This window comes from Lissotriton vulgaris, chromosome 7, assembly GCF_964263255.1.
Source record: "Lissotriton vulgaris chromosome 7, aLisVul1.2, whole genome shotgun sequence".
Taxonomy (NCBI): domain Eukaryota; kingdom Metazoa; phylum Chordata; class Amphibia; order Caudata; family Salamandridae; genus Lissotriton; species Lissotriton vulgaris.
Window position 1 is genome coordinate 1,569,291,361 of NC_141695.1, and position 18,064 is coordinate 1,569,309,424.

The 18,064-nt window shown below is 43.2% G+C and overlaps 1 protein-coding gene across 4 annotated transcripts in view; it reads left to right on the plus strand.

Moving 5' to 3' along the window:
• The window catches only part of UBE2V1 (ubiquitin conjugating enzyme E2 V1), a 150,835-nt gene that overhangs the window by 35,647 nt on the left and 97,124 nt on the right, over window positions 1-18,064 (plus strand). For all 4 annotated transcript variants that reach the window (XM_086932469.1, XM_086932467.1, XM_086932470.1 and 1 more), the window contains exon 2: window positions 15,782-15,930. In XM_086932469.1, the coding sequence (XP_086788595.1) occupies window positions 15,886-15,930 (45 nt within the window). In that variant the 5' untranslated portion in view covers window positions 15,782-15,885. The remainder of the gene's footprint in view (window positions 1-15,781; window positions 15,931-18,064) is intronic.

Here is an 18,064-nt window from a genome sequence, read left to right on the forward strand (position 1 = left end):
ATGAGAAAAGAACATCCAGTGGTTCCTTCGTTTTACTTAATCCCCAAAGTCCACAAGAACTATACCACACCCCCCGGACGCCCAATTATTTCCGCAATAGACAGCTCCTTAGAAAATGTATCTAAGTACATAGACTTTTTTCTTCAGGATTGGGTGAAAGGTTTGGACTCATATGTGCAAGACTCAACGGATTTCATTCGTAAAACAGAGCATTTGGTTTGGGGCCCAGACCTTGTTCTAATGACTTTGGATGTATCCTCGCTATACACCTCAATTTCCCATCGAGATGGGCTCAAGGCAATAGAACATTTCCTCAACAAACGTCCCATATATTATGGGGTTCACAATAGGATGCTGTTATCCATGGTCCAAATGTGTTTGGAGCAGAATTTCTTTCTGTTCAATAATCAGATTTACCATCAAATTAGAGGTGTCGCCATGGGGGCCTGTTTCTCCCCTAGCTACGCATGTTTGCACATGGGGCTATGGGAGGAACAGGTCCTGGCGGGGGATCTGCGAGCAACCATGGAACAGCATGTGGTCACCTATTTACGTTATATTGATGACCTATTTTTTTGTTTGGAGAGGGACGGAGGAGGCAGCAAGGCAATTTGTTGAAAGGCTGAATGTAAATAGTTTGAATCTGCATTTTACATCTTGCATCGATGCTACAAGGGTCTGTTTTCTGGATATGGAAATATATATCAGGGAAAACTGTATGCAAACTAGACTATACAGAAAGCCGACGGCAGGCAACACCATCCTGCACGCAGCCAGCCACCACCCTGGCCACTTGATACGCAGCATTCCGTATGGAGAAATGTTGCGTATCAAGCGTATTTGTAGCAGTGAGGAGGAATGCATTTTAGCTCAGGAAGCTTGCAAAAACAGATTCCTAGCAAGGGGATATTCTAGATCCTTGGTTGAGTCCGCACAGAGGAGGACCCAACAGATATCCCGTGAAACTGCCCTGATCCCGAGAAACAGGGAGGCAGAAACAACCCCGGTGGGAGGTGTTAGCAGTCCTCGCATGATTGTTACATACAGCCGGCAGCACTCAGCGATATTTTGTGATAACTGGAACCTCATATTGGGAGATCTGGTTATTGGCAACAAGGTATCGAAAAAACTATTCCTGACCTTTAGGAATTCTAAATCTATGGCTAATGCCCGCTACACGGCGGAGGAAGGCACTGGAGAGCGGCTGCATAGGAAGCTAAAAGGACTTCACGGCATGCATCGGAGGGCACCCCCGGCAACATAGGAGGGCACCCCCCGAGAGCCTACTGTGCTGGAACAGCCCGCCCGCCCGCTCCACCGCATGGATTCGCAGTCTCTGCGAGCCACAGCGAGCGACGGACTGAGAGCGCCCCCCCCACCTTCCGTTCCGCGATGGAGGCTGCTAAAAAGGAGCAGCCCCCCTCCCCCCCCCCCCCATCCCCCCCACGCACCGCAACACCGGAGACCAGTCACGGGCTCAGGATAGGGATGCGCCCGATGGACATGACACCGCCGAGCAGGGGAGAGGCTGAGGAGAGCCCTGAGAGCCAATTCACAAATATGAGCAGATCGTAAGGGAATGAGGCACATTATGGATTAATGTTGGGCTGCTGAAAGACACTACGGACACACAGAGACTTGAGGTACTTGTTTGTCTCCTTCCCACCTATTCACTGTTAATCTACCTCCTTGGTTCAAAATGGCTGGAGCCATAAACCTGTAGCAGTAAATCCTCCCACCCTTCCCCGTACCTCTGTCCACGTGGCTCTTCGCTTTGGCTCCCCCACACAGCATTCCTCCCAGATAGCTCGAGCATTGCGGGCTCTGTTGGAAAGTGAAACTCCTCCCCCTATGCTGATAGCAATAACAACAGACAGAGGACTATATCCCCACCTCCCCTGCATGCATGAAGGAAAAGGGAAACTGCAACAAACAAAGGACTGATGTCTCTACCCCACCTACTTGGCGGACATGTTTGACTGGTCTCTCTCAGGGACGTACTTCCTGGATTAGTCACTCTCTGCCTTATCTGAACACTCGATAAGAATTTCACATTTTAGATTGATCACAACTGCCGAGCACTTGGCTCAGTTACTTATCTACACCATCTTGTGATAGAATGCCTGCCTATTTTGTATCATTTTTACTTTTAACTATATTCTGATCATGTTTGATGCACGGAATACTACCTCATATGTGAAAGAATGTCTGCCTACTATTGCAATCCACGCCTAGCTTTTCTCTGAATACTCGTAATGCATTGTTATAATTCCCCTCCCCCACAACGTGGCCACTCCCAATCCCATCTCCAGCTATCTCACTGCATCTCATATACAGGTTGGCTTTGTAGCTACTTTTTGTATCATTCATACTATGTGTTCTTACTGTATTACCTGTTCTGACTATGCTCCCCCTTGTACTTCTTATGTAAAGCGCTCTGATATCCGCAAGGATCTTGTTCGCGCTATATAAAACTTTCAAAATAAATAAATAAATAAATAAATGCCTTGGTCCAAAACGCCCTGGAACCACAGATGTCATCAACGTGGAAGGCGTTGGGAGGGGGATTTAAGAAATGCATACAATGTAAGGCATGCAAACATGGGATCAACAAATCTAGCTATGTTGTCCCATTCTCCAGTACCCCTAGGAGCATTACTAAACGCCTTACATGTAAGACAGATTACGCGGTCTATGTGCTGGAGTGCACATGTGGTCTTAGGTATGTGGGGAGCACCCGCCTGCCGGTCCACAAACGTGTGCTTCAGCACATTAGAGCTATCTCTAACAAAGACCAGGCCTATCCTGTTGCTAGGCATTTTGAACAACAGCATAGTTCCAACCCCGTATATCTTTCTTATTTCGTCATCGATGCAGTATGGCCCATGAAAAGAGGGGGTGATCGGGAGGCAAAACTACGTCTCCTGGAGACGAGATACATCCTAGAATTAGACAGCAAGCAGCCACAGGGTCTAAATGCGACGGAGGATTTATACACTTGTTTATAATTTGATGGGAGCATTTGTATATTGATATTCCTTCGCAACAACTACTTCGGGATGAATTCTTTGATTATTAGGATTTGCATGTGCTGCCAGATGGGTACTTGGTTTTTAAGTAGTAACAATGTTGTTGTTATATTTGACCATCTGACGCCTCCTCACAATCTGTGTTAAGAGCTTCGTTTAAATAGGAGGAGGATAAGCCCATGGTGTATGACCATGGGTTGAACACAACATGTTCTCTTGATCAAGTATTGATTTCTTTTCTTTTAAGTTGTATTTTGAGCACTAAGCACGAGCACTTTAAGAAATCTCATTTACTTAACACTCTATTTTTGCCAATGTCAGAATGAAATGTGTAGTATGGTAGTGCAATTTGACAAGGTTCTGTGCCCACTGGGGCTTTATTTCTTCTGCTCAGTGCCTTGTATATTTGGGGAGAGAGTAATTATGTGAACAACTTAACCTTGTGAATTTGAGAACAATTCTTGCTGGTTCACGTTCACTTTGAAAATAACTTTTTTTTATACAATTATTTAAATTTTTGTGGTTTTTAATGTGTAAATATATATTTATATATTTTATAAATTAAGCCACTTGTACTTTTAACATGGTATGTTTATAACTTTGCATACAAATGTTAGCGCATGAGGATGAAGTATTTTTTCTATGTTGTTGAATACTTTGTGAAAATTGCGCGCGCACTGGCTCTTTAAATGTATGGCATTGGCTCTCAGCAACTGGCCATGTGATCAAGCTGTGAAAGGCGAAACGCGTTATGGCGGCGGCAGGCTTGCTGGAAATAAAACACCTCGATTAAAGCACCTAAATCTGGGTCTGTTCTTTCGTCAGTGTTGGAGTGTTGGGCTGAGGCGGCTGCTTTGGCTTGTGACGAATTTTCGTGTATATATATATATATATATATATATATATTCACTGAAAAAACCATTGGCTATAGACCATATATAGTTAGGGATTAGCATTTACAAAACCTTAATTTTCTCGCACAAAACCATAGAAATTCGCATATATAGTTAGTTGCAATAACTATATATCGCGCACCCGCAATCCACTGCTGATGATGTCACATATTACATCATTCATGACATGGTCAGTGACATCACTGATGACATCACTGATGACAACAGCCAGTGACTGTATGTTTCTGTAAAGTAAAAATGTCTTACATATTGAAGAATGAGTGGATGTATAAGTGTTTGGATGAAGGATTTAGTAGGTGCATGACTGACTGTATTAGAGAATGATTAAATGTGTCTCACTGAGTGCATGGGTTAGTGACTAAACTGTCTTAATTTGTACATCATTATGTCTGTTGTTCTGTAAACTGCTGCATGTGTTGATCAGTAGCTATATGAGTAACTATATGGGTTATTGATTGGTTGCCCAAATATTTGTATGGGAGAGTGAATGTGTGTGTTGGGGTGGCTGGGAGGTGTGTGACTCTGTGCATAGATGTGTGAGCAGTTGATTCACTAGATGTATGGGTTCAAAAGTGCATGTGGAAACAGCTGTATGGGCAGTTGACTGTCTGCATGAGTGTATTGGTGAGTGAGTGGTTTTCTCAGTGCTACATGTCAAAGTAAGTACATATGTAAAACACAGTACATGTAAGAGTTGACATATATAAATAACTGTGCATAAGAGCCAGTGAATGTGTGAGTGGCTGTATGGATCATTGTGAACTTGTATCAGTGATTGTATAAGAGAGTAAATATGTGTTAATATATGTTTGATTAAGTAAGGTGTGTATAACTGTATAGTTGAGGAAATGGAGGTGTGATTGATTCTTTGCATGACTGACTAGGTGTGTGAGTAACTCCATGGATGAGTGACAATCTGTGAGTGTCTGTTTACACTGATTGTATCTAAGGTTATATTAGAGTCTGAAGAGGTTCATCGTATTATCACATGAATGATATCATCAGTGATGTGATCAGTAATGTCAAATGAGATGTCAAATGAGATGTCAAATGAGATGTCAAATGAGATGTCATCAGTGATGTCATCAGTGATGTCATCAGTGATGTCATCAGTGATGTCATCAGTGATGTCATCAGTGCTGTCATCAGTGATGTCATCAGTGGTGTCATCAGTGATGTCATCTGAGATGTCATCAGTGATGTCATTTGAGATGTCATCAGTGATGTCACTGACCATGTCATGAATGATTTAATATGTGACATCAGCAGTGGATTGCAGGTGCTCGATATATAGTTATTGCAACTAACTATATATGCGAATTTCTATGGTTTTGTGCGAGTAAATTAAGGTTTTGTAAATGCTAATCCCTAACTATATATGGTCTATAACCAATGGTTTTTTTCAGTGAATTTTCATGGTTTTGTAAATGCAAATTCCTAACTATATATGGTCTATAACCTATGGTTTTTTCAGTGAATTTCATTGGTTTTAGGTCTCGTGACCTATCAATGCGCATGCGCATTGATAGAGAAGCAAGACTATAGGGCTTTAAACAAACTTTAACTAACTGGGCGATTTGGTGCTGTGCCCGTGGCTTTTAGGTCAATGCGCAAGCGCATTGACCTAAAATGCGCGTGCACATCACCAAATCGCCGTCTGTTCCCTCAGCCGCACTCCAGGCCCCTGCTGCTTTCACACCCTCTCCCCGCTCCGCCCCCTCCCCTGCCCGCCGTGTCGCATTTCTCCTCCCCCCCTCCCCGCCTTCCCTCCGTCTTGTTTTTTTTTTTTTTTTTACCCGCTCCGCCCCCTCCCCTGCCCGCCGTGGACCAGTTTGCTTCTCTGATCTGCTTGTTACATATATTCAAAGGCAGAATCCACAATCATTGCATACCAAATCTCACCGCTGTAATTCAAACCTCGTACTTTATTTCTGCGCAGGAGATGATTTCATTATGCCTGTCCCTTCTCTGACTGAGGTTGTGGCTGCCAAAGGACCTTAGGTGCGTCATCATTTGAAAGAATCTGCTTAAGGTGCGAGTCGCTCGCCCCTCATACCACATCCTTGACAGCCTGCTAGATTTCATCAGACTAACCATAAGCTTCCTGAACATCTAGGCAGTTTTACAAAGGCTTTCACGGCCGGCCGGCTGTGCTTTCAGTTTCACGGCCAGCCGGCCGTGTGAAGTGCGGCCGTGCCGCATTTCTCCTCCCCCTTACGGACCAGTTTGCTTCTCTGATCTGCTTGTTATATATATTCAAAGGCAGAATCCACAATCATTGCATACCAAATCTCACCGCTGTAATTCAAACCTCGTACTTTATTTCTGCGCAGGAGATGATTTCATTATGCCTGTCCCTTCTCTGACTGAGGTTGTGGCTGCCAAAGGACCTTAGGTGCGTCATCATTTGAAAGAATCTGCTTAAGGTGCGAGTCGCTCGCCCCTCATACCACATCCTTGACAGCCTGCTAGATTTCATCAGACTAACCATAAGCTTCCTGAACATCTAGGCAGTTTTAATCGAGGTGCTGAAAGAATGCTGCAGCAGGCTTTAATCTCTTGATCCCCTGCTCTCCGCTTGGTGAGAATAATTATTTTGTGGAAAATGGAGTGTGAGGCATTGGTGTGAACTGAACCCTCTCTGCCGACAGCTCTGCTGTGCCGCCTGACTCTCTACAAACCAGAAGTGTTGCTGGAGTAATACGGTTTACGATTTTGCTTAATGTCGCCGTTATTCCATTTTACGTACAGGGATGGGCGGACACCATGGTGAGCGAGCCCAAACCGAGGTTTTGCTCATGTGCTCTGTTGCAGAGCCACAGTGTTGAAATTGCATGTATTCCTCTCTGGGAATTTCCTGATGGGCACTGATTTATTAAATCTTCCTGGGACAGGGTGATGCTGTCTCTTGTTTAAACCCTTGACAGAATATCTATTTTCTGTGTTACTTTGTATTTCTGAGCCCCATATTTTAGCTCCTCTTCCGAGCACCCTATTGCACCATAACCAGGATTCAAAACCTTTCCTATTTGAAAATACCCCCTGATCCATTTCTGTTAATTTTGCATAATGCAGCTGACAGGGCTTAGTCCCATTTGTGTGAGATTGCTTTGACCCGTTTGTGTGAGACTGCGTAGATGTGAGACAGAAACAGTGCTTTGAAGCACAAAGCTAGTTTTTTGTCTGCATAATTTTCTGTGAGCTGGAGCACAGCATGTAGTCAACATATGCACTATTCTTCGTTCATCTACACTTGTTTTTCATACAGGCATACAGCCAAAGGGACCTAGATGTTGCTTCAAACAGTACCAAGGCCATTTCACCCCCTCACCCACTCATCCTCACACTCCCTCACTCACCCTCACACCCTCAACCCCCCTCACAACCCTCTCACCCTCACTCACCCTCACACCCCTCATCCTCAGACCCCTCACCCTCCCGCACCCCTCACCCTGACACACCCTGTCTCCCTCACACCCTCACCCCTCACCCCCTCACCCCCCTCACTCACCCTCACACCCCCTCACTCACCCTCACACCCCCTCACTCACCCTCACACACCTTCACACCCCCTCACATGCCCACTCACCCTCACACACCCTTACCCTCACCCCCTCATCCACCCCCAGTCACCCTCACACTTCCTCACCATCACACACCCTCACATCCTCTCACCCTCACAAACCCTCACACCCTCACCCACCCTCACCCTCGTACCCTCTCACCATCACCCCCCCTCACCCTCACACACACCCTTACCCTCATCCCCTCACCCTCACACCCCCCCACTCACCCTCACCCTCACACACCCACTCACCCTCACCCCCATCACCCTCACACCACTCAGTGCTACAACACATATTGTGTTACAATAGGTGTCACATTTGCGAAAGATAAAACTATTGGCATTGTAAATAACAAAGCTATTAATTTCGCTTTTTTCAAAACAAGCACATAAATAAAAAAAGTGTCCTTTACAATACCAATAGCTCAAACTTTCCTAATGCGAGACCTATTGCATTACTGTGCTTCTCTCCCCTGCTGCACTCCCCTGCTCTCTAGAGATGTGGCCTAACGACCAGAGCTGCCATCTAAGTCACGTAAATACAAAACATGTTGCATTCCAAATGCTATAGGTGTCACATTCACGTACGTTATAACTATTGGCATTGTAAATGACAAAGCTACCAATTTAGCTATTTTAAAAAGCAACAAATAAATAAAATATTTGTCATTTACAAGACCAATAGCTCCAACTTTTCTAATGCGAGACCTATTGCATTTCCAATGCTTGTTTTAAAAGCTAATATCTATAGCTGTAAAATATATTCTTTATTACGTGACGTATCACGTAGCCACGTGAGACGCCTCATGACGCGTCGCATAAACGTGACGTATCGTCTCTGCAGCGCAAACAAAACCCGTAACGTAAGCGCGCCAGAGCACGCTTACAGATATATATATATATATTTTTTTAACCTTAATTAGACAAAATCCACACGTGCACATATCTTGAGGCCTTGCAAAGGCACATCAAACAAACAGTCCCTACAATTTTGCCAAGTTTGGTGGAAATCTATTCCTTTAAATTTTCTTTTACTGTTTCTCTTGGTTTTCCCCTTGTTACGCTTACCGGAACGCTACCCGGTACGCAAACCGGACGCTCCAAAAACACAAGATGTCGGACTCCCGTTACGCTGCCGGTTAGCTGCCCGGTTGGCGTACCGGGAAGCGCCTCTACCGCGAAAAATCGCAATTTTTTTTTCTTTTGCCCCGCGGGGCGCTTTAATATCCCCCTCATCAATCCTAGGGGGTCAGGAGGGGTCTACCTTGCCCCCTTTCCTTCATTTCCCCCATCGTTTTTCACCACCTCTTGTCTCTCGATCCTACCGAGAGACAAGATGGCGGCCGCTCCGGACTGTTTACAATGTTGACAGCCAATCAGCTTCTCCTCAGACTCCCGTTACGCTGCCGGTTAGCTGCCCGGTTCACGTACCGATTTGCGCCTCTACGACCAAAAATCGCAATTTTTTTTTTTTGGGCCCCGCGGGGCACTTTAATATCCCCCTCATCAATCCTAGGGGGTCAGAAGGGGTCTACCTTGCCCCCTTTCCTTCATTTCCCCCTTTGTTTTGGCCTCCTCTTGTCTCTCGATCCTACCGAGAGACAAGATGGCGGCCGCTCCGGACTGTTTAGAATGTTGACAGACACCGGAGAGCCAATCAGCTTCGCTTCGCAAAGCTCCGTTACGCGAAAAGTACGCGAACTGGTGCGCTATCCGGGACGCTGTCACAGATATATCTTTTTTTTTAAACTTTAATTTCTCAAAATCCACTGGAGCACATATATTGAGACCCAGCAAAGGCACATCGGGCTAACAGTCCCTACAATTTTGCCAAGTTTCGTGCAAATCCATTCAGCCGTTCGAGCTAAAAGTGAGGCCAAACGCCCTACGGAAAAATGAATGGGAAAAACGCGCTTTGGGACCCCCCTTTTTCCTCGGCCCCCCCTTGACGGAACCCCCCCAAATTTTCAGGGGCTGCTCAGAAACAAAATGTGCCATTTTCCTGAAAATTTCAGCCGATTCCGTCCACAAACGCCAAAGTTATTAGACATAGAATTTTCAAAAGTTCCATAGAGAAAAAATCCTAACTATATATACCTACTGGCTATCGCCAGTAGGTAAAAAAAAAAAAAAAAAAAAAAAAAATATATATATATATATATATATATATATATATATATATATATATATATATATTCTCACCCACTCCAGTTCTCCTTTCACCATGAATACTAACACAAAGACTCTGATCTTCATTTATAAAAGATTCTCTTTTATTGTTTCGGTATCTTAGTACTGCGTTTCGCTTGTGTCCACAGGCTTGCTCACACCAACAACACAATTGCCATTACTCCATTAAAAAAACTGCAAGTATCCAGTCAGGTGGTTCGCTATTTCCAATGCAATGAAAAACGGACTAAATCACACATCGTGTCAAATTCAAGGAAATAGTTGCCGTGCACAAGAATTTTTAAACAGTTTAAATCGTTATACCTTCTTGTTTGAAGTTTGCTTTGCTGTCTAAAAATATGGCATAACACAAAAATATTGTTAATGTTTTCGGGTGTTTTTCCCATAATATTCATTTTTGTTCAGCCAAGATTTGATGACAAGTTCCTTATTTTATCCAACAACTTGTTCGAGTTACTTAAAATACTACAATGTGCAAAACTGGCAATGGGCATAGGGTGCAATTCTCATTTTGTTAAAATTCATAATACAATTTATTTGGGTTTATAGATATTTGCACCACTGAAGACCTCTATAGAAACATATTCTTTCTATTTAGGACAATTTCATACGTGTTCAATGACCTATTCTATTTGGATAGAGTGCCAGTGCACCATGCGTTAATGATTTGAATTTTCATGACTCGTAGAGATTGTCCTTATACATAATATAGCCGATAAGAATTTCATAAGTAAATAAAACATTATTCAAATATACGGTCAATCTCTAAAGTGCTAGTGCATTGTGCAAACGTGCAATGTGCAAATATTATCAATACAGTACATTAAATGACAATTCAGTGCAAAGTATGATAAAGGGCATGGTATGAAAATTAAATATAAATATATCCAAAACCAAAGTATACTCCGCGCGTAGCACTCAGAGCAGGCACAGATACACCAAGCACGGACCAAATTTTGCGGCGTTCAAAATCTTTATTCGCCTGTCGGTTTCATGACGTTTCGGCGCCGCTTTCCACCTTAGGCGACGGCTGCCCTCTTCGTGACGGGTGCACCCGTGCATGGAGGTGGTTCCATGTAAAACATGACGCTCCATTCCAAAGGAAACACGCACTCAGGGACCTCTTCCAAATAATTTCAATTATTTAGACTCCCTCCCCCATGGGCGGATGCCCCAGGTCATGCTGGTCTCTGTAGTTCATAAAAAAAATGTTTTATTCTTTCCAAGTGGATGCCGATTTTCCTCCAATCTTATTGTTGTATTTCCCCTGTGGGTTAGGAGAAGAACACATCACCATCACAACGGTCTTTTAAACAGTCCAACTAAGCGGCCTTCTCCACTCCTGCATGTTTGGTAGTTACCAAACACAAAATCCGCATAAGCAGGGCACCTGAATACATTTTTTTATGAACTACAGAGACCAGCATGCCCTGGGGCATCAGCCTATGGGGGAGGGACTCCAAATAATTGAAATGAGCCTTCGGCAATTGCTGTTTTTTCATTACTCACCTTTGGCCCGTGAACAAGAGTACAGTGGTATTTGAAACGCTTTGGGCTCTGATGAACAGCTGAAGGAGTTCACATCGTTGCTGCACGGCTGTCCGCTAATAAAGGCTGTTACAACTTCCCCGCGGCGTGTGGCATCTCCATTGGGGGCAACCTTTTACGATTGGAGAATATATATCTATCTATCTATCGCAATTTTTCAATCTTTATTTTCCGCCGCTACCAAACGCGTTTCGACTGACAAGCAGTCTTGCTCACTGGTAAAAAGATTTCGAAACAAAATCTTTGTATTGGATATTGCGAGACTCTACTCGAGGAGTCTGTTCGCAACTCTCGTTTTGGTGGGCAAGGAATGCTTGAGGAGTGCGAGAAAATATATATATTCCATACCCACACACACCTTAGTTGTAAATTAAGCAGCTCATGAGTAGCCTTTTTTTGGTCTCGGCCTGACGTGAGCTGCTCTCGTCATACGAGGGCTTCTTTGAATCAATAGATTCTGAAGCCCTCGAGGCGGAGTTGAAGCCCTGCCCATCTTCCTCATTCGCTGGCTACATCCTGCATGCAAAACGCAGGCGCACGATTGAAAAGTAGACTTCTTAGTCCCTCCTTGTTGCAGCTTTGTCTCCTTTTGGCGCCAGCCACCAGGATTGGATCGTTTACTGGTGGCGTGTTGATAGCTCCTTTTAATTACAGGGTGAAGCCTTTTTTTTTTTTTTTTTTCATTCCGGCTGGGGCGATTTTTAACTTTGAAACTGAGCGCGGCGCCACTTCACGGACACAGCGCTCGGATTATTTATATATTTCTTAACTTTAGCACTGAGCGCAACGCTCGCTTCACGGACACAGCTCTCAGTGTTAAAGTTAAGAAATATATAAAGAAACAGAGCAGTGTCTGTGAAGCGGTGCCGCACTCAGTTTTACACTTAAGCATTTGCAATGCAATTGGACCGATTACATTGCAAATGCTTGTTTTAAGTGCAGTTTCCGCTTAGTGTGTGACCTGCTTCTATGGACTCCCCTTTAGACAGAAAATGTACTCCTGCTCCGAAGGGAATTTGATTTGGACAAATGGCGGAGGGAAGGGGCCTGGCCACATAGTATCCAGAAAGCTGGGGTCTCAAGTCAACAGCTCGGTGATAGGGGCACATTCGTATTTCATGGTCACTTTCTTGTGTGGAGAATCTTTGTTTTTCCTTTTAAACGAGTGTCCGCGCCACAATGCCAAATGTGCAACGCCACGATGATAATTTTTGTAATTGTACGAGTGGTCCTCGGAAGGGAATATTTACCGCTGCCTCTGTGAGTGCTGGCCACGCACACCTACTCTATCCTGCCTGGTGTAGGTGTAAGTTGATGAGGAAGTTGTCTTTGGTCATGGGAATGAAAGCGCGTCCTTCATACAACATCCGTCAGTGGTGCAGTTCTGCCCGCGCAGGTGAGTGCGGCGGCCTGGTGCGTTCCTTTACCGGAATGATTTATGTCAGTAATCAGTGGGCATATCACACAGACTGCAAACTCGCATGCGATCACGGACTCTCTCTATATATATTTCGCTGTCGCTCTCTTTCTCCTTCTTTATCCTCTTTTGCTCTTTGTCACTTTATATTTTCCTTCTACTCTCTTTGTCTGTAATTCTCCCAAATCCACACACAGCTGCTGCCAGAGAAAGCTTACAGCCAGGCACTCATAGGCCCCCTCACAGAGAGGCACATGACTCCATCCATACTGACACACACTTGCTGGTGGGCAGGCCGACACGCTTTTCCGGATTGAGTGCTGCGTATTTCCATAGAAACTCTGAGTGGCGGTTGCACCTGTGGAGCAGGAGCACAGGGCCCACAAAGGAGACAGGCCAGCCAGTTCATTAGCCGCTCACGTGGCTGCCGGGAAGGTTGTGGCTCGCATATCATTGTACTATTGCACTGGCGATGACTCAGACAGAAAGGGTACCAGCCTTCCTGGCTCTAATGGGGTCTTGCGTTTTATGAGAAACAAGACGGTGGAAGTGAGAATACTCGTGCAGGTCTTAGAGGTGGGTGAACCAACAAATTAACAGGGAGATCCGAGCCAAGACCCTGGCTCGGCTCTCAGAGCCATGCACAAGCCGAGCTGTGAAAACGTTTGCTATGTAACCCATGCAACAAACATCGCGTAAAATATCCTATAGTCTCTTCAGAGTTAAAAAGCGTGATAAAGGTTTGAGATGATTACTTCACATTATAACACTGCATTTAGAAGTAGTTAATAAAAACTGTAGCTTTGAACATGAACTTGGAACCAATAATTCCCCCCTCCTCCCCCCCCAAATGGTGACATTGTCATCAGTGAGCCAAGAGGCAAAACTATTGTTGTTTTAACCCTGTATCTGGCCCAGATTATTATAAAGCAGCATTGCCGTCTATTAAATCAAATGCAATAGGTCTTCGTACAGCTGGTGTTCTGAACTCACGTATTTGAAAGTGCTTTCATTGGGGCTTTAAGTGGGATGAAAAAACTGGGGGGGGGGAGGGGGTCTCTCAAAGGGGCGTGGCCAATGTAATTAAGGGCGTGGCTTAAACTCTTAAATTAAAAATCTGTGTTTAGCACAGTGAGCCGCCGACTTGTATTTTGCTGTTTGTCATTGCATCCAGATATATGATACAAGTAACCTCATACTTACAACAAGTCAGGACTATTGGCTTTGTTAATCGTTGATAGTTAAATTAGATAAATATGCAGAAACTAAGGCTTGTATATAATATTGAAAAAGCTTCCACTTAAAGCCCTGGTGACACCACAACAATGTTGCTGCTCCCGAGTTTCAAAAAGAGAAGGGAAATTCATAGAGAAAATTACTCTCTATTATTTGGAGACACAAGTTGACCTTAGCCGTGCAGAGGATCTGATTCTGCATTAATAATACTTTGAAGTTACTTGAACATACCTAGCCACTGGACCATACAGTTGTTTGAAAAAGGCCTCTTAACATACGGATAACAGGGATATTTGTATCATTTTTATAATAGGTAGCACATGAGATGTGTCTGATCATTTATCCCGATTATCGGCACAAAATTATAAGTGATCCCGCAATTTCAAATAATGGTTCCCTCGTAATCATTGTAATATAAGATCGACTTTCTGGTGTCAAGAGAGAAATAACGATATAATACCGACAACGTTAAGACCAATACCAATACACAGTTTCACCTACGTTGCTGTTAAGGTTGGCTTGGAGCCATACTTACAATCACTATCAGAAACAGAACCTGAACAAGCCCTGAAAAAGTCCCAAGAGGGATGAAACTCGTTGGCACGCAATTGTGTGGCTATTTTAAAAAGGACACGTGATTTACAATAAAAGATTTACTATAACTACAATCAAGATACACGACTGTTTGATATTCTTGTCTGGGAAGCTATTTTGTTTGTGATATATCTCTTTATTTATTTGAATGAGTTGTACTAGGACAATTATATAAGCAATACTTATTCTTCTCGGCTGCAAGGTTAATTTGTAGTTATAGAGAAAATTACTCTTTAAAGGATTTCCCTTCCCCCTACAACGCTCACCTGGCATGACGTCATGCCGTAACTTCTCCACTAGTGACAAGTAAACAGTGTGAGAATGCGCACATGATGTGCCTGCAGTCACAAAAAAAATGTCCCGCCTGTGCCAGGGCACAAAACTGAGCCCGATAGAGACCCGTTTCGAGGCCTTTTATTAAGTTAAAGCCATTTGCTTAGCTACAATACCATTAGCAAAGAAAAATGGCTTTAATTTAATCAAAGGCGCGACCTATTGCATTTCAATGCTTGTGTTTTTAACTGTGTTTTTTTAATCAAGCTGGGTGCAACAAAATGATCACAATGCATTTGACTGGGGTCTTGTTCACATGTACATCGTTTCCTGATTGACCGGTTATAGATTGGCTTGTCACCATTTCTACCAGTTAGGATTCTGGGATATGCAGTTCATTTGAAATGTTCTTTCAACTGCCCACATGTACTGGACTATGTCAATCAAATCTAAGTAACAATTATTGTTTACCATGGATCTGTACCGCAGTATTTCGACTATCGTTTATTTGTGTGGTCTAAGAATGTTGAAGATTTTGTGTAGAACAATATCTAAGCATTGTGACAGATTGCATTTGCGGTGAATACACTTCAGCATTGATTGCAATTAAGTGTAATCTCTGGTCCGTCAACTTTCTTTCGTGTGGAAGATTCCGTTTTATGCACCTTATTTATTGTCATAGTGCTCATTAAACATATTGGATCATTGTCCATATGTTCCGTAAATAAGAGACTACTTTTTAAATCCTGTTCAATCCTACTTCTTCATGCCACTTATATGTGCTTGTTGTGGAAGTGTTGCCCTTTAGTAGGCACTAGAAAGAGGCTGGCACCACGTAGGTGGCTGTGCGTTGTGAGGGAAGCAAGTGGCTCATCAAGATTGTTAATGATCGGACATTTCATATAATTTCAATTATTACTGTTATGTTGTGTCTGGAATGTGAGCGCCTTTGTTAAACTTTGTTTCAGAAAGTAAATGTTAAAGTTACCAGTGTTTACTTTCACTTCTGCTGCAGGTGTAAAGGTTCCTCGCAATTTTCGACTGTTGGAAGAACTTGAGGAAGGCCAGAAAGGCGTTGGAGATGGAACAGTTAGCTGGGGCCTTGAAGACGATGAAGATATGACGCTCACAAGGTGGACAGGCATGATTATAGGACCTCCAAGAGTAAGTTTCATAATACTCATTGCATGGCCGTTGAAATAAGCATTGTACATCAGAACATTTTTATTATAGGTTTACATTTTTAATGTGGAATCAAATGGAGCCCTACAAATATTACGGACAATATCATTGAGAATTGTTTTTAAATCAATTGTGGATAAAATCTCTTGTCCTTTTTTCTGAATCTGCATATCTGATAAATGCTATAGTGCAAGTTCTGGTGCTTCAAAGTGTGGCATGCCTTTAGTAACGAGATTGTAAAGTTCATCTTTCTGGGAAAAGCTTCTAGAGTTAGTTCCTCACTTGTGTTCGCGTCTGACTTATGCTATTTCTATAGATGGCAAGAATAGATACTTATTTCAAAAATCCAAGAGCACCAGATACTGAATTAAACATCCTGCCTGGGCAACTGTACAAGTGATTGATTGCTCGCCGCCATCCTCTTTTGTGGAGACCACCTGTATTGTCCCTTTGCTTCTAACTCTGTGGTTTTACCTTCAGGCTGTTAAAATTTGGCACTTAGCAGCATTTCATTTGTGACTCCATGGACACCATTGAGGCTATTCCTCTAGAATTTTCTTTATATATTTTTTTCATGTGCCATCAAATATTCATAGTTTTGTTGTTCAACTGTTTACTCATACCTCCCTTGGAGTGCAACAGTTTGCTGCTGTAGAGTCTCATATGCCCTAATTCTGTTCTTGGAGGAGCGTGAACCTGTGTCCTGCTCTGCGACCAGCTAACCTGTCTTGCCTCTTAAAGCAGATGCTAAATGGCTGCTCATTAAAAATGTTAGCTAAATGAGACCTTGCACTGGCCTTGGGGTAGTGTTCACTGCCGAGGCATGAAAGCCTAGGCGTGAAGCGGAAATATCTGTTTAGTAACCCTTTCCTGGAAGATGCATGAGCGAGGTCCCTGCATGGAAAAGGATGGCTATTAGATTAAGAGCAATAATCAAATCAAATCAAAATGTTTTATTGTATGATTAAATAAAATCTTTACAATCTTCCCATTTTAAAATAACTATACAAAACAATCCATATCAATTAATATCACAGCCTTAAAATTACAACATTTAAAATTTGGCAATAGTCCGCTTCTGCCAGCTAACTGGGCTTTTAGTCGACTATGGATGAGTCCATGTGTACCGTTGGAGATCTTTAGGAAGCAGGTAAAGGGCAGCTTTCTCCTGTGTTTTGTACCTGCTCCACTTGCCCTAACCGTTTTCTTACCTCTACCAAGAACTTTACTCACCGGCAGGCCAAAATTATGGAAGAACCCCCCAGCCAGATTATCACAGCCTGTCTACAAGTACGAATTTTCAGCTCATTAAAGAGGGGCTTCAAGTACGATCTCCTCAATGCTGGGCAAGCACATAGAAAGTGAGATAAGGATTCAGTTTTGTAACCACATAGCCGACAATGCTCTGTTTGATAATTGTATTTCCAGGATGGTAATAAATCTTTTGCAACTTGCTGTCCCATTCGGTACTCTATATAGTTCTTTTTTAAGTGTCCGCTAAAATGAGATAATAAATAAGCTTGCGGCTTAAGTGATTTAAAAGAGTTAATGATAGTCCACTCGTGTTGATGTTTAGAGGTGCTGTTTTTGTCCATCAAGAAGGATTTACTTTTTGCTGCCTTGTTGGCTGCTCTACTAATAATTTCTTTATCTGCCCTGGTATCCCAAACTGTTTGTAGATCAAGCTCACTCGAGCAGATTTGGAAATACCTTCCCCAGGAGTTCTGTGCTTCAGTTTCCACCTGTTGTTTAATTTCTAACCAGCATAGACTGTCCATGGTTTCTGGGTCGGCTGAGCGAAATTTTTGGCAAAGCTTCAGGAAGCCGCTCATGCCCCGGAATTTCTGGTTTTGAAGGCCAAATTCGAGCCTGACTTGTGAGGGGGAGGCAGATTTTGGCAGATTAAAAACAGCTTTATAGATCTGTGTCTGCAGGTCATTTAGCAGATCAGCCTCCTTGCCGCACCAAGTAACAAAGCCGTAAGACAGGGTGGGCAGAATTTGAGCGGCCATAACCTTTAGGAGATGATTATAATTTGGCCAAATCAATTTTGCTTTTAATAGACGATATGCAAAAATTTGCGATTGCGCTTTGGCTTTTAATGCCATTTTATGTT